The 21256-nt window shown below is 38.3% G+C and overlaps 1 protein-coding gene across 4 annotated transcripts in view; it reads right to left on the bottom strand.

Moving 5' to 3' along the window:
- The window catches only part of ubr5 (ubiquitin protein ligase E3 component n-recognin 5), a 66945-nt gene that overhangs the window by 38195 nt on the left and 7494 nt on the right, over window positions 1-21256 (bottom strand). For 2 of the 4 annotated variants that reach the window (XM_062063707.1, XM_062063708.1), the window contains exons 2-13: window positions 10516-10560; window positions 10327-10408; window positions 9973-10049; window positions 8838-8957; window positions 6469-6757; window positions 6217-6376; window positions 5535-5687; window positions 4675-4886; window positions 4424-4540; window positions 4067-4177; window positions 3793-3947; window positions 64-181 (exon numbers count right to left, since the gene is read on the bottom strand). In XM_062063707.1, coding sequence (XP_061919691.1) covers window positions 64-181; window positions 3793-3947; window positions 4067-4177; window positions 4424-4540; window positions 4675-4886; window positions 5535-5687; window positions 6217-6376; window positions 6469-6757; window positions 8838-8957; window positions 9973-10049; window positions 10327-10408; window positions 10516-10560 — 1639 coding nt within the window. The remainder of the gene's footprint in view (window positions 1-63; window positions 182-3792; window positions 3948-4066; window positions 4178-4423; window positions 4541-4674; window positions 4887-5534; window positions 5688-6216; window positions 6377-6468; window positions 6758-8837; window positions 8958-9972; window positions 10050-10326; window positions 10409-10515; window positions 10561-21256) is intronic. The other 2 variants (XM_062063710.1, XM_062063709.1) reach the window with 1 other exon arrangement.

The raw sequence follows: 21256 nt of genomic DNA, 5'->3' as shown, positions 1-21256 counted from the left end.
GTATGGATCAATCGTTACACCCCTAATTAAGCCTAAAACGTACAATAAACAGACAGCACTTACTTGGGTTCCCACTGTGATGTTGGGTATCAAGGAAATGCCAGCACTGGACTTTGGCTTTTTATTCTTGGCTCTGGCCTTTTCAAGCATTTTCTTCCGCTGACTAAAAGGCACCACACCCCTACGGACACATGAGACATTGACATTTATGCTTTTAGTTTGTTGCTTTGCATTTTTGATTTTAAGTTTACCCTTACAATGACATAAATATTTATGGTACAGAGACAGAGAGACAGAAAGAGAGAGTCCAAGAGAAAAAATCCAGGAAAAGATCAAACATTATAAATTAATTTGTATTTGAGGACTTTAAGCCATGCACCTCAAGATTAAATCTTGCACGGAACTCCAGAACAATGGTGATCCACTGTTATGTTGTATTTCTTTCATTTCCAAATTATTACACAGATAGTGGTCACTTCCTCACCAAGCTTCTTGCTAATGGTCTTGTAGCCCAATGGTATTGGTGAAAGAGGCAGTACTTACAGTAGAGTAACAGACAGCAGCGTTATCTTAGTACAGTGGTTCTTAACCTTGTTGGAGGTACCGAACCCTACCAGTTTCATATGCGCATTCACCGAACCCTTCTTTAGTGAAAAATAAAACGTTTTTCTTCAAATTCAAGACAAAGTTATATGTTTTTGGTAACACTTTAGTATGGGGAACATATTCTAAGTAACAAATACTTAATTTAGAGTTATTTGGACACTAGGGGAACATATTCTAAGTAATAAAGACTTAATTTAGAGTTATTTGGTTAGGGTTAGGGTCAGGGTCAGGCTTATAATAAGGCCATGCCAAATAATGCATTAATAAGTACTTAATAATGACTAGTTAAGAGCCAATATGTTACTAATTTGCATGTTAATTAGCAACTAATTAATGGTGAATATGTTCCCCATACTAAAGTGTTACCATGTTTTTTTTACTGGTGCATAAAATGAACCGTGCATGAACATCACCTTGTTCAAACAACAAAACCAACACAGTGCATAAACTCACAACAAATTACACACCTGCAAACCAGTCAGCTGTTGCCGTATCCGCAATACGCCGATAGGGAGAAGTTTGTATTTACACGATGAGTCGGGTGTGTTTTGACCTCCACCGAACCCCTGAGGCCGACTCACCGAACCCCTAGGGTTTGATCGAACCCAGGTTAAGAACCACTGTCTTAGTAGGTTTCTGTAGGGACAGGACTGATCTGTGTGCTTCATGGGCACATAACTGGACTCTGGGGCTCAGAATGTTCGCTGGTTGATACAAGATCAAAAACTTATTTCTCTCATTAAAACCTAACTATCATTTAACGTTAATTTTTAGATTGTTTACATCAGTGATCCCCAACCAGCGGGCCGCGGCCCGGTACCGGTCCGTGGATCGATTGGTACCAGGCCGCACAAGAAATTAAAAAAAAATAATTAAAAAAATATATATATATTATATATATATATATTTAAAAAAAAAAAAAAATTAAATCAACATAAAAAACACAAGATACACTTACAATTAGTGCACCAACCCAAAAAACCTCCCCCACCCATTTACACTCATTCGCACCAAAGGGTTGTTTCTTTCTGTTATTAATATTTCTGGTTCCTACATTATATATCAATATAGATCAATACAGTCTGCAGCGATACAGTCCGTAAGCACACATGATTGTATTTCTTTATGACAAAAAAATTAAAAATAAAATAAAACCGTGGGACAAATTTTCAAGCGTTGACCAGTCCGCAGCTACAAAAAGGTTGGGGACCACTGGTTTACATGATGTCTCTCAGTTACAGAAAACCTACTATATGTTCTGGATTGTTCGTATCTTTGTAATATGTAGACAGCGTGGCTCGGTTGGTAGAGCGGCTGTGCCAGCAACCTGAGGGTTCCTGGTTCGATCCACGGCTTCCGCCATCCTAGTCATGTACTGTATGTTGTGTCCTTGTGCAAGACACTCGTGATGGGTTGTGGGTAGGGCCTTACATCAGTGTGTGAATGTGTGTGTGAATGGGGAATGTGGAAATAGTTTCAAAGCGCTTTAAGTACCTTGAAGGTAGAAAAGCGCTATACTAGTATAACCCGTTTATGTATGTGATCACAGCTGTTGAAATTGAAATTGCATATTAAATAGTGATGCAGGATAATGGACATTTGAACAGATACCGATAACCTTTACAACTGATAACCGATATCGATATAGTTACACAAATATTTAACAGGTCACACTTTAGGAAATGTAGGCACTTTTACCAAAAATATATACAAATCAACTGATATTTTTCTACTTAAGTATAATTTGAGTACAAATACATGTCCTACTATGATTCTGATGCAAACAATTATAATCACTGTACAGGGCAAAAAGAAGTGTAATTTATTGATATATATTTCAACTTTTAAATGACTTAATTGAAAGACAAAAAGCAACTTAAACATTCTGAATATCATTTTATGAAATGAAAAAAATCTGCCCAACACAACATATATAAATGAGGCCAAAAGAACTTAAGTCCCCTCAACTCCCCCCAAAATGGATTAACTCGCTGGAATAAAAAAAGACAATATAACATACACCCATAAACATGGATGCATGTGGAAAAATGCAATATATTTATCTGTACAATAACCTATTTATGTAACGAAATTTCGTTCTTATCTGTACTGCAAAGTTAAAATTTGAATGACAATAAAAAGGAAGTCTAAGTTTAAACCAATAATATTCTGCATTGCCGTTAGAAACAACACCATAACAAGTCGAGTCACATCTCTTGTTGATTGACAAAAATAAAATCAATACAATATGCTTACTCGACAGTAATAAGTGCCTTCTCCAAATACGGCAACATTCAATTGTAGAACAAAGAAAACAGGGTTCAAATAATAAAGTGCAGTTTTCCCACTAAGAAATCATAAAAGGCAAGTACCGGTACCTAAAGCCTGTGCCTCCAGATGAACAATGAAGTTAAACATAAACAATTACTCATTTTGTCGTCATGTTATTTACCCCTAAGGTCTATTCTTTCAAATTCTTGCCTCTTACTGGTAAATGCTTTATCATTGATTTTTTGGCTTTACATTTGCTGCGGACGCCGTTATTAATGCTAGGTCTCGGCGTAGTGGCACAGGCAGCTTCATACTGCAGCCATACATTTTCATGATGGTGAATTTTAAAGTGACATAAGATATTTTGTGTTGAAGATTTTTCCCCTCTTGGTGGAATATCTGCAGAAAAATGTTTGCAAACGGAGTAAAATGTCTTCTTCTGACACAATAAAAAAGATCTTGCTTTGCTTTTTGGCAGAGACCAGGGATCTTACCGTCGCAGGCGAGTGATGATGGTCATTGACTCGTGGTTGAAGAAAGAGTTGTTTGATGATGGATATTAGAAAATGTCCTATGCATTGCAACAATCAGCCTAAGTGCATTGTTGCAGCTTGATGATTTTTGAGCATATCATGCAATGTGCGTTAGTGAAACGCATGGGTGTAGTGTGCGACCTTCCTCGGGGTGTGTGGCCGCGGTGTCGAGAGCTACGGGATGAGAGGCTTAAGAGAGAGGCAGACGCGTGCGGGCGTGTTCAGGGGTTATAATACTCACCTGATGGCAATAATACTTTTTCCCCCTAATATCGCAATTGACCGGTAGACTCCCAAAGATCGACTGTTTGATCGCTATAGATGGGTTGGCAACCCCTGCTGTTAATTGTGAGTATAATTAAGTGTAAGTTATTTTTCTCACCACCAGTAGAGGCTGTTCTCCAACTGTGCGCAAGTGTAGAGCGCACAGCAGTAGAGGGACACCATGCGTTCCCCCTGCAGTTCAGGGAAAGCTTGGGCAGTGTGCTCAAGCTTAGAGGCTACTGTGCTTAGTGTGTCGTCAACCCAAGTTGCCACCTATACAAGTGAAGACAGACACAGATTATTCATTACAAGAGTGACCGATTACTATCCAAATATTACGACAGATCCCACATTACTATGTCCAGAGGGTAAATATATACACAGATATATACCTTGTTGGTCTCTGTTGCCACTGTGGCTCTGATACTATTGGCAGACAATAAGGTGATCCTCTCATTAGCCAGACCGAGGAAAGATACACGTGGATGATGAATGGAAAGATTCTGAAGGGGCAGATGACAAAAGTTAGTTTTCAATTATGTAAGAACTGCATAAAACAAGACAGAATGCATTAGCATCAGCACAGATAATTGTAATAAATTCAGGAAAAGTGACAATTTTGTTTGTACATCTCAAGGGTGGCTGACTGTATTGCAATCGTTCCCCCGCAGTTAGGGGAGGAATGTGGGACTTATTGAAAACAAACAAAGTCAATCAAATGTTTATTTCGATTATATTAAACATTTAACCTGGGCATTCCTGTAGGGTTCAGCTTCAGTCCATTTCCATTGATAAAGTTCTCCTTTGGAGCTGACAGCCACCAACTCAGAGAACATTGCCCCAATGCTGACAAACTTTACACCATCCTGAAGAAAAAAACACATTTAGCTATTGTTAGCATACACATGGATATACGTATACAACTTTCATAAAGAGATGTCCCCCATTTTACAGCGCATTGCAGGCCGGATGCATTAAGCGATGCGTGTGGTCCTCATACCTTGTCCGGCCACCACTGAAGCTCCTCTCCAAGGGAGACAGGGCTCTGAACTGGGATGTTCTTCTTGTCCAAGCTGGTTTCTCCATCCCGGCTGGTGGATCCTCGTTCTGTATCGAACGAGGCCCCGTCCAGCCACCGGCGCTCACGTAGTCTCAATACAGACTCACGCTCACGCAACAGCTCCGAGTCACGCTCTAAGGGAAGAAGGAGAACTGGTATGCAATAAGGTCACACCAGTGGGATAGAAGTAAGCCACTCTCTGGGAAAGACCCTTCAATATACTTTGAAGCATAGAGAAAGAAATAAGGTTCTTTAGAATCACAGCATTGCAAATAAAAGATTTGGTGCTGAGGATTGGTTGGGAGTATCTACAATACTAATAATAGGTGAATCATTTTGCGCGCTCATATAGTAAAATGCCAAACAATAAAGTGGATGGACAGAGAAACCATGCAATTGGTCACAGATTGGACTGGGTAGCTTTTGTTTTCTTTTTTTAAGATAGACTGTCTTGTAAAGTTGTTTAAGTTCCTTTAAGACAGGCGGGCATAGCGGGCCTTTCTCAGAGAGCTCATATTTTGTACTACAGCCATGCACCATATAACACCAAACATTTATAGTCTACAACACCAAATACTCGTTAAAAACCAAGAAGAGGAGGCTGAAGGGAAAAACAATGAAGCTCAGGCCATTTGATTGGGTTTGCATTAATTTGCCTAAGTACCTCTTACGCAAAAGAGTTTACAATTATTTTTCAATGTACCGGTAACTTGTTTATTGTTGTTGTTTTGGCTAATGGATTAAATCATTCTAAGCACTGAAATTTTAACAGATCCCGTGTCAATTTTTTGGTGAGTTACCTCTGGACGATCCTAGGCGAGACAGTGAGGAGCGTCGGAAAGAGGGGTATCCAAAGTAGCTTATGTCCTCCGAGAACATCGCATCTGCATCGATAATCACGCTGGGGTGGGCTGAATGAATGTCTGCATCCAACAAGGACATCAGGTCCTCTGCTTGGAAAAAAGGCACAACAAGAATGGGAGAGTAACATAACTTTCAGACAACAAAAGTAGCTACAATACTTGAGTGTGTCAATTAGTGTGTCTACTCGCACTAAGTCAATTGCACAGTGTTTGGACCCACTTCACAACAAAAGTTTGGCATGTTTGGATGAACTACTCCGAGCTCAAGTTCAAAACACTTCTTTTAGCACAATTCGAACAGATGGCAGAAATGGCAGCCGCCAGTTTGCACAAAATAAATTGACTTTAGATAAGACTGCAAAGTCAGTCATTCAAATGCAAAGTCAGGGAAATTTCAGGAATACCGCAGTGTAGAAGTGACGGGACAAGCAAACGGACTAAATACAGTATTGTACAAATGGCCTAGACATGCAATTGTATTCAGTATTCAGCCCTTTGAGACATTTGTGATTAAGGGCTATATAAATAAATGTTGATTGCCTTTGATTGATATTAATACTGCAATACAATTATTAAGTCCTAATTTTCTCTTTAAGTCATTTTTATTTTAATGACATACCTCCAGGGAGGTAGGACTCGCTGGCTGTGTCATCTCCATCGTCTCCGTCTTCATCATCTCTGCTCAGCAGGTTGTTGACAGCCAAGTTGACGTCCAGGTTGGTTCTTTGGAGTTCCCGAATGATCACACTCCTGGACTTCCCTTGAAGTACTACTTGGGCCTGAGAATAAATAACATGATACACCTAAGTATGCCAATTTGAGTTTACATTTGTTTTTTAATGTATCAATTGTCACTACAGATCACTTTTACCTGGGATATCAGGTCTTCGGGTATGACTGAGGCTGGTATAACTGGTTGTGGCTGACTACCTAGAAGACCTGATCCCCGATCTCGTCCTGTACGGATCACCCTGGTCTGCCGACGAGAGTCACGTGCTGCTGTTGATGACCTGCCCGAAGTGCTTCCGCTTCCACCTCCTCCGCCGCCTCCACCTCCACTGGTTCCCCCGGCTGCTCCACCCCCTCCTGCTCCTCCTCCACCCCCACCACCACCACCACCACCACCACTACCTCCATTTACACCAGAGCTCCATCGACTCCTATAACAGAAAAACAAGAGAGGTAGCCAACGTCAGATACAAATGCCTGAAACATTGTCTGAAGCACAACAGCCACAAAAAACATTTAAACGGTCATGAGAATGATGATAGTATTCTAGATACAGCAATTGGACCATTATGCTCCTACCCTTTTTACTTGGCTTTTTATCAATATAACTTGATGCCATCACTCACATACTCTCATGAGCAAACCTAATTACCGGTACAGAAGATGTCATGCTGGACAATCATAATTGATACGACAGCCCCTTTGGAGGGCGAGATGAACATGGAGTGAAAACAGGGTTGGGAGAGTTCAGGGTGTAGAGGGGTAGTTTATATATGTTTTTGTATATGTTGTGTAAATTAACAAAAATAATTTGGAAAGAAAATTAATTAGTTGATGTGACATTTCTATTATATGATGTTTGGCTACATTATAATACAAGAGGAAAACCCAATCATTAAAATACTCGAAATACATGAGTCTTGTATGTCGATTTACAAAACAAATGAAAATCTGAAATTTTAAATCCTTCTGGAAACAAGGTGATTTAGCTGTAAGGATTGAAAAATAATGTGTGAGGGTTACAGTATGTCCCAATGCATATATATTCAGCAATACCATGTCTTAAAGGCCTACTGAAACCCACTACTACCGACCACGCAGTCTGATAGTTTATATATCAATGATGAAATCTTAACATTGCAACACATGCCAATACGGCCGGGTTAGATTAGTAAAGTGCAATTTTAAATTTCCCGCAAAATATTCTGCTGAAAACGTCTCGGTATGATGACGTTTGCGCGTGACGTCACGGATTGTGCGGACATATTGGGACACCATTGTGGCCAGCTATTAAGTCGTCTGTTTTCATCGCAAAATTCCACAGTATTCTGGACATCTGTGTTGGTGAATCTTTTGCAATTTGTTTAATGAACAATGAAGACTGCAAAGAAGAAAGCTTTAGGTGGGATCGGTGTATTAGCGGCTGGCTACAGCAACACAACAAGGAGGACTTTGACTTGGATAGCAGACGCGCTATCCGACGCTAGCCGCCGACCGCATCTATGATCGGGTGAAGTCCTTCGTCGCTCCTTCGATCGCTGGAACGCAGGTGAGCACGGGTGTTGATGAGCAGATGAGGGCTGGCTGGCGTAGGTGGATAGCTAATATTTTTAGCATAGCTCTGTGAGGTCCCGTTGCTAAGTTAGCTTCAATGGCGTCGTTAGCAACAGCATTGTTAAGTTTTGCCAGGCTGGAAAGCATTAACCGTGTAGTTACATGTCCATGGTTTAATAGTATTGTTGATTTTCTGTCTATCCTTCCAGTCAGGGGTTTATTTCTTTTGTTTCTATCTGCAGTTAAGCCCGATGCTATCACGTTAGCTCCGTAGCTAAAGTGCTTCGCCGATGTATTGTCGTGGGGATAAAAGTCACTGTGAATGTCCATTTCGCGTTCTCGACTCTCATTTTCAAGAGGATATAGTATCCGAGGTGGTTTAAAATAGAAATCCGTGATCCACAATAGAGAGGAGAGAGTGTGGAATCCAATGAGCCAGCTTGTACCTAAGTTACGGTCAGAGCGAAAAAAGATGCATCCTGCACTACACGTTAGTCCTTCACTCTCACGTTCCTCATCCACGAATCTTTCATCCTGGCTCAAATTAATGGGGTAATCGTAGCTTTTTCGTTTCGAATCGCTCTCGCTGCTGGTGTAAACAATGGGGAAATGTGAGGAGCCTTTCAACCTGTGACGTCACGCTACTTCCGGTACAGGCAAGGCTTTTTTTATCAGCGACCAAAAGTTGCGAACTTTATCGTCGATGTTCTCTACTAAATCCTTTCAGCAAAAATATGGCAATATCGCGAAATGATCAAGTATGACACATAGAATGGATCTGCTATCCCCGTTTAAATATTCATTTCAGTAGGCCTTTAATGCACCAGCAACACACTGACTGGCTATTGGTGAATATACTGGAGGGTTCTATACATAAGGTGTGGCACAAAATCTGACAGGGACTGTCCACACATTTTTACAGGACCACTTGTCTCCGTCCATTCTGCCAGAACTTACCCAAGGGTGTTGCCTGCTAGTCTGCCCAGTGTGTCAGAACCAGAGAGGAACCAGGGTGGATCACTGGTCCTGCCTGGCCTGGAGCTCCTTCCTGTTCCTGAACCAGTGCTCAACTTTGAACTGGAAACAAAAGATGGGAGATGAGTTACCAACCTATCAGTGTCCCAGAACTATTTTTGTTCATTTCAGAAACTAAAAGTAACCCAGGTGTTAATGAAATTACACCCCTTGGTTCGGGATTTGTTTTCACTTAATAATATAGAGTTTAAATCGAGGGGTTTGCTGGAGACTAGCATGGCAACACCCTTGGGAATCTGAATTGGCTGCAATTCGCTCCTCCTCCAAGACTTTCTGTAAGTTCTTGGGGTTTTGTGGCTGAGACTACTTTCTCCAATTTCAAGATTTCTAGTCATATAATGTCTGTGTCTTTTATAGCAGTTCAAAGAAAGCGTTTTTTTACCCCATACAAATAAATACTGTGAGAAACTTTGCAAAGCGATAAACTAATACAACAATTACACAATATTTTTTATATCAAACTTGCAGAGGGAAATTCAAAGCTCAACAGTGCCTCTAGTACTTTACACATGTTCGTCTGGATAAATCAATAAACATGTTTTGTGAAACGGTTTGAAATGGTGGTTGTGTTTTAAAACCCGAATCGTTGCATTTTAAAGAACAAAAAACATTGCTATACATGGCAGTAAATTGTGGCTGCCAACAAGAAAACAAAAATGACAGAACAACGCATGCTCATAGTGAAGGCAAAAAGATACATGGTATGAAATAAATTAAATGTAAAAAACAAAATAATCCATAAACCTTTTACCATTCATAGAGCATTAGAAAATCACTGTTGGTATTGCAAGTCTATAGGATGTCTGGTGTCATACAAAAATCTAAATGTGTTTAAAGACACAAGAAAGTTATGATGAAGTTCTCAAAACAGTGGCAAGACATGACAACTTAGCATTATTCGGTACAACTGACTATTCGAAGACCTTTGGTGCAAAGGTTTACTAAAAAAAAAAACACAAAAAAACCCCGAAGTACTTCTTATGAATGAACTTTCATAAATTCAAAAGAAGATGCCTTGTAAAGCTATTTATCAATAACCAAAAAGGAAATTCCTTACCCATCACTGCTATCCGGTTTGCTAAGCTCCAGGCGATCAGGCTGGACAGCAAAGCTGATTCGACACACACGTCCGTCCTAAAAGACACATTTATATACATTATATATCGAATTTGACAAAAATTTAAAAAAATTGCAGTATCCTCAAGTTGGGTCTTGAAGTACACTATTGATACAACATTAGACTATTGGTTTTGGATCATAAGATAGCTATTGCAGCGACATGTGGTTTGATTGCTTATGATTACAATTACAACAGCAATATGAGGGACTTAAAAGATTTGATGAAGCCAAAACAGCAATATAGATGATTTTATGCAATACACATTAAAATTGCAATGTAAGGAAGCCTTACCTCAAGAAGAAATCCAGCATGGTTAGGCCCAACAACACACTGTTTCAGGGTGGCCTGCTCCAACAAGCTAAGATGTGGATGACTGCAACAACGCACAAAAACAACTGACGGTTATTTCGGGACGTTATCAATAGTTTAAAGCTATTCATCAACTATATCCATATTAAATTAAAAGATTGACAGACTCACCTATTGAAACTATATTTGTTTAGTTTCTCAGACACTTCACGTAGCCTGTCAAAAAATGATAAGATAATATGATCAAAATGTTCAGCAACTACAATGACCAGCACAAAATTGGTTTGCAGCTGATGAATATTAATCCAGTCCTAGAAGCTTGCATGTTTCTGAAGAAGATTTCACGTGTTTGTTTAATCAGTCATTGCACCCAAACACATTTTATCTTGGTTAAGGAGCAATTGAAAATACGCAAGAGAATGTCTGGTAAGAAGCTTATCAGCATAATAAATAGGGATCTACCAATTATTGGCCAGACCGATTATCAGCAAAGATTTAATTTTTGCAGTGAGCAGCAGTGTGCGCCGCGCTCGGGAAATCATTTGGTGATTCCAACCCTTGATGCTGAGTGCCAAGCAAGGAGGCAATGGGTCCCATTTTTATAGTCTTTGGTATGACTCGGCCGGGGTTTGAACTCACGCCCTTCCAGTCTCAGGACGGACACTCCAACCACAAGGCCACTTAGCTGAACATATGCATGAGTAATTGCTATGAAATGGAAAAGGACTAAGATTATAAAATATTAGCTTCTTCCTACTCCTTTTTGGATATATTGTAAATAAAAATTAACATATGTAAAATATGTGCTGTATCATATTGAAACTGTATACATGTTTGAAATAAACGTTTACCAATGAACCAACCAGTATTTCATGGTCTCTCACAAGGAAAACCTTACAATGTAATAAATCCATAACCTGCTAAAAAAAAACAATTGTACACAATTGAGTAAATGGCAAATTGTTGTGACGTAGACAAATCACGTTATAATTATCCCAGGAGATTTGACATATTTTATGTAATAAAGGTGTTTGTGAAATTCCCTGATGTTGTTTGGTGCTAAATTAACCACAACATTAGCGCCACATTAAACATTATGACGCTACTGGTCCGACTTTTCCTTAAAATAATGTTAAAACAACTTAGTCTTGTCCAGCTGTTTACTGAATATACTATTCATGTTTAAATAACTTTTACTGTAAATAAAATATCGCCTTCAAATATCAGTTATCGGCCTCCTTGACTACTAATAATCGGTATCGGCCCTGAAAAAAAAGAACATATTGGTTGATGTAATAATAAAGACACTCCTCAAATTTCACAATTTACAACCCCCTGTAAGAAAACCCAAACTTTGGCAGGAAGAGATGACGGCGGTTTCAAAATCTGGGCAGAAAATGGTGTTAGAAAAGCTGTTGTGACATCCTTTAATGAGACGTAATTTGAAATAAAATAACTTAAGACAATACAAATGATTAAGAAACACTACACATGTATTTTAGGACAAATGTGTTTTTATTCTTTATTAGTGTCATTTTAATTTTTTCTCATGATGTCTTTTAAATCTATTTTTCCATTTATTTGTACATTGTGCCAAGGGCCACGTTCCACAAATGGCCCCTGGGCCACACTTTTAACACCACTGGCATCATCAAGAAAACAAAGTGTTGCAAACAATGGAATACGCTTTTTCCAAGGTTTTGCACAAGCTATACACACTCACTGAACTTGCACAGCGGATTTCTGTTCTCGCTCAAGAATCTCGCTCATTACATTTCATTGACTAAATATGTGCTAGAATCAATATTTCCTCTAATGTGGCAGTTGCACACTGCTCCCGTGTCCTCTGCGCACAAAAAATCTATGCAGCGCACAAAATCCAAAATCCAACCTAAACTCTAAACAAAATAAACACAATTTATCATGTACCATTTTGCAATGAAACTCTATATGAGTGACAGCTGACAACAATTGATCACAAAAGGTTAAAACAGTGACGTCTGCTGAGGAAGAGAAGAATGTGGTCTGCATCAACAATCATTTTATTGAGCAACACTGATTATTTTTGTCTGTAACCACACCAAAAAAATCAGCCACAAGACTACATCCAGTACAACTGGTCCTTTCTGCCATAATCACATCAAAACAAACAATCTATATGTCGTAATGACAGCAGCTGCTCTCCCTCTTTCATTTGCGCCAAAAGACGCACACACAGCCAGTGATGTGTTCAACGCCACAAAAACAATCGGACAACTCTACCACCACACAAACTGCAACTGCCAGGTTGTTATACTATCATGCGGTTCACATGCAGCCAATCAATGCAATTAACAGCATGCTAGCTATTCATTTTGCTGAACAAACTACAAGTACACACAGTCCTAAATCAAGTGTGCTGATTTTAGTGTCATGTATTAAGAATGTTAATTTATGGGTATTAATATTGAAATGTTCTTACACGATTACATACATGCTAAAAAAAACTCAGTAAGGTTCAATGTGACTTTATTTGTACCCAAAGGTAGATTTGTTTGGCAGTGTAAAATGGAGACTGACAGTTGCAAATACATTAAAATAAACAAAAGTATTAATACAAAACAAATCACAACACGACAAAGTACTCAACATGTTGTCTGGGACCAGGAAAAGAAGAAAAGTCACACGAACAAAAAAAAGAGTCAATGTAAAGTTAATAAAAGACAATAAGATGATATTACCAAGAATGAATAAATAAATAAAAATAAATATATATGTGCAATATAGCTATAATTTTCTTAAAAGAATAGTTGCGGTTGGAATAAAGCTGTTCCTATACTGAGATGTTTTGCATCTTCAATGTTTATTTATGATCTTGGAAGCCTAAGCCTCCAACCAGACAGGAGGAGATGGAACTCCCCATAAAGAGGGTGAGAGATTTTTGCAGTAGTTAAATTGGCAATCTGTTGTACCTGCCTGGTATACAGGAACTCCAAAATGAGCTCGGGCAAACCAATAAGCAGACTTGACAACTTAAATAAATATCTGGCTTATAATGATATATTTTAGACACAATTTGTACACTGTATCTCATGCTTACATCCTATTGTGCAAAATGTTTAAAGTTTTAATGTGTACAAAATGTAATTTTTGAAAGGGGTACGGACATGTCTCAAATCCCTCCAAAGTAGAACCCCCACCCAGACATGCAAACACAATTGTTTTTATTTTCACTGTCAGTGAGCCAAATTATTTATATTAGAAAAATAATATACTGGAAATCTCTGCTGTTCTTTGATTGATATATTAAAACATTTAACTTGTATCAGCTTTGGAACCGGTGTGACGCTAATGTTGCCCACATGTGGTCTAAGAAATGCTCAAAAAGTTTGTGCGTTTGCTCGGACACATGAAAAATTAGGGAGAACATTGGCTAGAATGCGTTCCAACTTTTGTTCATAATCAGCTGACGCAACTTTTTTTATCAATCATTGTGGTAGCGTCACAGTGCATTAAGCAATGTTGAAGCAGAGCATCCATTTACTCAATGGGGGAGCATAGAGTGGGTTGTTTCACTGCAATCAAACTAAACAGTCATTGGATAAATGCACATTTTTTTCCTACCCACAGACAACGAGCGTCTCTGGAAGTGAATGGGCTTGCCCTCGGCTGACCTAGACGCCGGGCTTCCGCATGATGATTAGATGATCTGTTTGAGGCTGAAACCCTTTTTGATTAACAGCAAAATGAGTGAATCAGCGATCTTGAAATATAAACCACTGCCAAAGCATTTTTCAGCTTGAATTTCGTTGTGTCGCATTAATAAAAATAATTACACAATCCTGTAAGTGACGTTTTCTTTGTAAAATCTAGCTTCTTTATATATTTTATTTGTTAATGGAGACTGTACTCGTGTCTGGAGAGTAGCTGAGAATGAGCTTCCGTTACGTAAAAAGACCAGCAGCTGACACTGGTATATGGCCTGTGGTACATTGTTACAAAATTGCATCATTGTCGAGTATGCAAATTAGACAATGGCGCCACACCCATAGCCACGCACGACACAAGTATATTGGTAAGCTGAGGGAAACCCTGATGCGTGAAAGCAAGTAAGTATGTGACAAAATTAAACACGTTATATTTTTGGCATTGAGTGTCGAGGATGAGAGACCTCACTTGTTGCTTGCTGGGCCAAGGTTTACACTGTTAGGCATTCAGGTTATATTTTAATGTGGTTTAATATGTCTACTGTTTAAGTACTGTAGAGGACATTCTGGAAAACTTGCGTTATTCTTTTAGATCATTTACCACAAAAAAAGCAACAACCATGCATAATTGTTCAAACCTGCTTTATGCAAAAACTATTTATGGTAAATATTTTTTAAAAATCAAGAAGTTTAATCGAACAAAAAAAACCAACAACTTTGTCATTAATCAAAACTGAATTGCCAGCTGTAACTGCTACGACAAAAAGACTTACCCCTGAATTCTACAGAATGCAAAACGGCTGCTTAACGTCACCGCCAAGAAATGGCACCAACATGGCGGTGACGTTCCGCATCCCTGCGCTAAGTATATACAGGGCTTCTATTATTGCCGGTCGCCCCAACACGGCGGCTCAATTTAGCTAAAAAAATGCTCGTGTTGGATAGGAAGTCATGCTGAAACACAAAGTAAATTATTCGGTTTATATTCAGGAAAGAATTGTCCGTCTTCAAGACGGATCGTGTTTAACACTTTGAAACTTCCGAATGGGAGGGGACGGACATTAAGTCAACTTTTTAAAGGTTTTCAGATGTGATTTCCCCTTGTTGACACTAATGGATGTACAGGCATATCCCGGGAAGCTATATGGGGGCCTGTATTAAATACCAGCTGATACAGGGGCAGGGGAAGCAGGGGAGTGGTTTGTAAAAGTAAAATTAAATGTGTTTGTGTCATCTTTTCCCCGGGTCAAGTCAATTTAATGCCGCCACAGACGCGCCTGCCTGTGGTTATTGATGGCCGGCAAAGCTGGAGACATTCCGCAGTGTTTACTTTATCACATGATTCGCGGATTTGCGATATCTCATTGAAGTCCGCACTATCTCAATGCACGGCGCAGCCGCAACAGAGCAGTGGTAGGGATTGCCTAACGGCAGATAGCAGTGCCGTTCCGTGGAGGCTATATATCGCTAGCGTTGTGCATTCTGTGTAGATCAACGGTTACAGTAGGCTTACCATTAAGAACAGTGATGACATTACAACACTAAACAGTTGCTGCCAAACTGCCACCTTGTACTGCCCAATGCTGAACTGAACAAATGCAGTCATCTGATCTGAATTCACCACATCTAACCAACAGCTGTGTTGCTGTGTTTAGCAGTGTCATTTTAGATTTAAAAAGAGATAAAAATAGCTGAATGTACATCCCACAGACAAAGTGTATTTAGTAAGCCCAAATTTGGGATGTTTGTTTCAAGTAATGTTTAGTGTGGTTGAAAACTAGAGTTCGGTAACGTGGCCAATTTCACAACTAGATTGAAATTTAATTCATAAAGTCCGAGGGATTAATGATATGAAAATTTCATATGGTTGTGACCAAAACTATCACGTTTATTATCCAGGTATTGTTGAATATGCTCAACCAATACTTATACACGCTGAAATCTGAGACCAAGTTTTTTGTTTAAATAACTAAAATACACTGTTAAAAAAACACACTATTTTGCATGTTTTGTCTTTTTTATGCTTCACCGTTGTCTTCGTATTTTATCTGTTTTAATGGATAAACTTTTATTGTTTTAAATATTGGTTTGTACTGTCACAATTGAAGATTTATTCAAAGTACCCGTAGAATGGAAAAACAAGTTGCCTCTATATTGAAGCTATTATCAGATATTTGTGATTTATGAAACCAAAATACTTACAAAGTTTGCGAATAAATAGATATGACCAAAATAGTATCAATCTCAGAGATTCTCGAGCCATTTTTAAAGATAATGAGCAAGCCAGTCACGTGATCCGTGACGTAGAGTTAGAAACCAGGCATCCCCTCCCCAACAAACACTTACTGTACAATTTCCACTCTTGCTGGGATGCCGTCTGACAGGACGCTCACATAATCGCGTTTACATGAAGAATAATAAGCCTCACGAAAGGCTGCAACTAGTGTGTCTTTTTTGCCTCTCGGTCCATGGCCAAGTGAGAGATGCATGATATATTATCTAGAATTAACTTTTAGCAAGTATGAGATGAAGCAGAAGCAGCCACAGGCTCAGTGTGTCAACAATAGCAGCGTGAACTAGCAGTTGCTCACTGCCATCAATGCTTCGCTAAAATAAGCTGTCTGCGTTAGCGCTTATATTAACAATATTGCTCTTATTTGGTAAATTTTGCATTGGTGATGCAGAACAGTGGGGAAACTGTTTAGGATGTGACAACCTGAACAAACTAACTAAATCAATCAATAAAATCAGGTATGATGAATGTTTGGCTCTGGAAAGTACCTTTGTCACTTTTGACCAAGCCTACAAATATCACTGATATTAATACATGTTTCTTATGGCTTAAAGTAGAGTGACAGAATTATGTATACCGGTAAATGAAATGAGAGCAGAATGGATAAAGAAGATGAACTGTGCATGCACATATACTTATTTCCAGTGAGATTTTAATGTAGTACAGTACATAAAGCAAGTAGACCAATAAGAACATGCATTGCATCACACACAGGATGCATTTCATATGAAATAAAAAGCTGTAATCCTGCCCAGCTGTTTGACACTGAAGCTGTCTGCTTTTTGCTAGTTTGCCTATTTCAATAAATAGGTCAACAAAGACAGGGCACCATCTATGGCAGTGGACACACACACACACACACACTCGAATGTACATTATATGTGTCAGGGTTAGTGGTCACCATGACGTCACATAATTTGCTATAATGATTTTCTTTAAAAAAATTAAAAAACTCAAAAAATGTATACATGCATTAAAAACAAATCTATTATTAATCAGTATCGTTTTGCCATATTTTCAATTGTTGCTGCTTATTGTACAATGTACTTTGTTGAGAATATTTTAAGTGTCTAGAGCAGGGATTTTAAAACTCATTTCAGCTCAGGGGCCGCATGGAGGAAAATCTATTCTCACGTGGGCCGAACTGGTAAAATCATGGCATAATAACTTCACAATACAACTACAACAACTTCAGATTGTTTCCTTTGTTTTACTTTGGCCCTAAATAGAACAAGCACATTCTGAAAATGTACATATCACAAATAATCCTCTTGACAAAACACTTTAAATTGCCCACAGCTCCATCTGATTGGTTACTCAAACCACTCACCGGTAAGAGGCAGAGCCAATCAGAAGCCGAGGTCTTTTGCAGACTACTGTATATGGATGTGTTGAAAAAACATGAAAACAGAAAAACTCTCCCAAAATTGTAATAAACATCCCAGTCCTCTACATGTCACAACTACCAGTAACGTTACTACGAGCAGAGTAATGTAAAAACTTAATGACATAGGTTAGCTCGTAGCACCTCAAGAAGCGTCTGCGAATCACTTGAAACAAAGCTACACAAATAATCGATATGGAAACAGTCCGTTAAAGTATAAACATGTTTGTATGGGTGAGAGAAAGATTAAAGAACTCAAACTGAACTCATAGTCTACTTTCATTGCAGGGACACACGAAGAGGAGTGATAATAGTTGAGAAGCTGCAAAACAGCAAAGCAGAGTTGTCGTGCTGGATTTGCATTCCTTAAATATTTTGTATATGCTGCTACAGTGTATGTGTGTGTCTGTGGGTTTGTGCGTAGGCTGCTTAATAATGCATAACAATTAGGGGTGTAACGATTGATAATGGCATTGTGTTTATATGTTTGAGTGTTAATAAAGAAATTGTGATATTTAAGACATTTCCTATTGCTAAAAAAAATAAAAATTAAATGTTACTTATTTGTTTTCATTTAGTAGCACCGGTGCTACTAGTCAAAAAGCTAAGCGTACAGCCCTGTGATTGCAAAAGCCACAACAAGTAGGAAATGACAATGTTTTAAAGCCGCAACACAACTTTAAGCCACAAAGACATGACCGACAAAACGGATGTGACAGCGGAGGAAGTTACGGCGAAGCACCAACTTTTGGAACACAACAACGTGAAAGGTTGTTTCATTAGAAACAAAAATACAAGAGATGGATCAAGGGTTATGGAAATTAGGAAGCAAGGGGCCAACACCATCAACAGAGATGAGGCGGCATACTTGCTTCCCGCACACCTGGGACCCTGTCCGTCATCAGATTCTGTATAGCTGGGTCAGAGAACTTTATTTAGCAGGTAAATCTACGATTAAAACGTTTGTTAATGTAGTTTTATTATCTATGTTGGCCCTGCGATGAGCTGGCGACTTGTCCAGGCTGTACCCCACGAATGCAGCTGGGATAGGCTCAAGCACCCCCCACGACCTCAAGACGGACATGCGGTAGAAGATGGATGGATGAACATTTCTTGAATTTGAAAATTGAAGCAGAAAAGGTTTTCTCTTGTTAATTAAACCTAAAGTGTTGGTTGCACTTCATTCAAATAAGATGTGAATGCATTGGCCAACAGTCACACTGCTTGATTTGTTTTGCTAAAAAGTTACTGAATCGATTTCAAATGACTGAATTATTTCGAATCGAACGTTCTAAAAAAAATTGTTCCTGAATCGTATTGGCAACCACAAATAATGGAATCAAATCATTAAAACGAATCATTACACCCGTAATAATACAAAACTCGAGTGTTGATTGTTACGATCATACCTTGATAAAGATGTTAATAATGTAACCTATGATATTTCTACCTAAATAATGCTTTTGATGATCTGTACATTACGTTTTGTACTTTATATCGCAGCATGACAAAGTCTTAGGAACTTTTTTTTGTAACAAAGTGTAATATTGCTAGGTGATCAGCCTGCTAATAATCTGCCAATGTCAAAACTTGTGAATTTAGAATCATTTTGTCAATCACAGGTGACGTTATTAAGGGATACATATTATTTCAGCTTGTTTGTATGGCAGGGATACACAAATTTCAGGGGTACAAAACTTCAGGGAGCTATTTATTATTAACTCATGGCACTTTTAGTTTTAGTTTGTTTTTATTTACTTGTTTTTAAATAAACATTCTTTAGGCATTCAAACAAAGCTAAGTGTTGGAGTTTGGAATAATAGTATTCTAAATTTAGACGCCGGTATGTTACTTTTACTGTAAATTAATATTAGCTCCAAATATCGGTTATCGGCATCCTTCACCCTGAAAAATCGGTAAATTTTTTGTAACAAAATATCTTGTATATTCTAAAATGATTAAATGAAGTATGTATAACAATGTTGTGGAAGTTTTGTATTAATGTTTTATACTGTTATTTATTATTGTTGTCTACACACTGACTAACATACACATACCATTTATACTCCGTATTCATTCCATTGTGTATGCAAAAGTGTTTTGCTGTCAAACAAGGGTTGTTTATAGGTTTCTTTACTCGGGAATGTGCTCGCATCATGTGACATATTTAAAATGTCTTCTTTTGAGAACATTCTGAAACCTATTAAAGTGGTAAGATTGATTTTAAATCACATTAAAAAATATTGACTTATTTCAACTTCTATATTTTTTATTTGTACGCTTATAGATGTAAACAGTCCCCCAATCGGCTTGATCTTCTTCGCCTGTGAATAACATAGTAACAAGGAGCGTGTTGGTCCCTCATGGGGATTGATGGACAGTGAAAAAAACTTATTGCACATTTCTTTGCCAAAATTTACAATAGCGATTCAATTCGTGATTTTTTACATTTCATTCATTTAAATACATAAAACAGCTAATTTCATCAGTGAAAGAAATCATGTTACTGTCAGTCAACATATTCTTGTCTCAAGTTGCAACACAGCAGCATGCAATCTACATTCGAAAATATTTTTTACACCGTCCTTGGCTGCTTGTCGTAGCCTCATCCACCTGTTTCAAACTAAGTTGACAGGCCTCATACTGCTGTCACCAAAGAAATTCTTCAGCAATTTTACACTGTCACTGTGAACACTTTTTGTAGATCCTTCACAACAATGCTGCACAGTAATACAACGCATATGGTGTTATTTATAAAACACACTGACTGCATCGGCCGCAGCGCAGACAAACTTGCAATTTCTGTAAACACTTTTGACATGATACGAGGGTCAACACGAGGCTCGACAATTCTGATTCGAAGACGAAGGTGAGGAAAACATAGAAAACCTCAGCCACTTGTGGTTTGGTTATTGCAGTAATTAAAACCTCAATGTCGATTAATGGTGTGCACAGATGACTCACTACATGCCTGAGAGCAACACAGACAAACTATCAAGAACATAAAAGGTGTACAAAATTAAGTTATGCATAAAAATTATTTTCATTACCAAAATAAGACAGTAATATTGGAAACTAGGGATGTAACAATATGAAAATGTCATACAAAGGTTATTTATTGTCTACAAAATTATCATGGTTATTATTATTATCATGGTATTGTTGTTAAATGTGCTCAAAAAGTAAAAGTAAAGCCATATCATTTTTATTTCAGTGTTTAAATATGTTGATCTTTTTTCGTTTTAATTTGTAAGAGTTTGCGTTTTTTTAATGATAATGACAATAACGTGTGATGGGTGCGTCACGTCCAGTGTATGTGGCGTCAAACAAATTCACTTCCTATTGTCATATTTCTTCGAGTATCGACTAATCTCTGTCTAAAAAAGTGTGCACCATTGAATATCTTAGTTGCTCAAACAGTAAGTTCATTCAAGTTTAGATTGGGGCATGTCGTTTTCAACGACAAAAGAGGTTAATGTGTCTTGTACTCATGTTAGCATTTAAGCTAGCTGGCACTAGCTTGCTTCTCCGGTAAATTTGCTGTGTCAC

The sequence above is a fragment of the Entelurus aequoreus genome, linkage group LG11 (genome assembly GCF_033978785.1).
Source record: "Entelurus aequoreus isolate RoL-2023_Sb linkage group LG11, RoL_Eaeq_v1.1, whole genome shotgun sequence".
In the NCBI taxonomy this organism is placed as follows: domain Eukaryota; kingdom Metazoa; phylum Chordata; class Actinopteri; order Syngnathiformes; family Syngnathidae; genus Entelurus; species Entelurus aequoreus.
The sequence above is the reverse complement of the archived record's forward strand: the minus strand, read 5'-3'. Positions and strand labels throughout refer to the sequence as shown.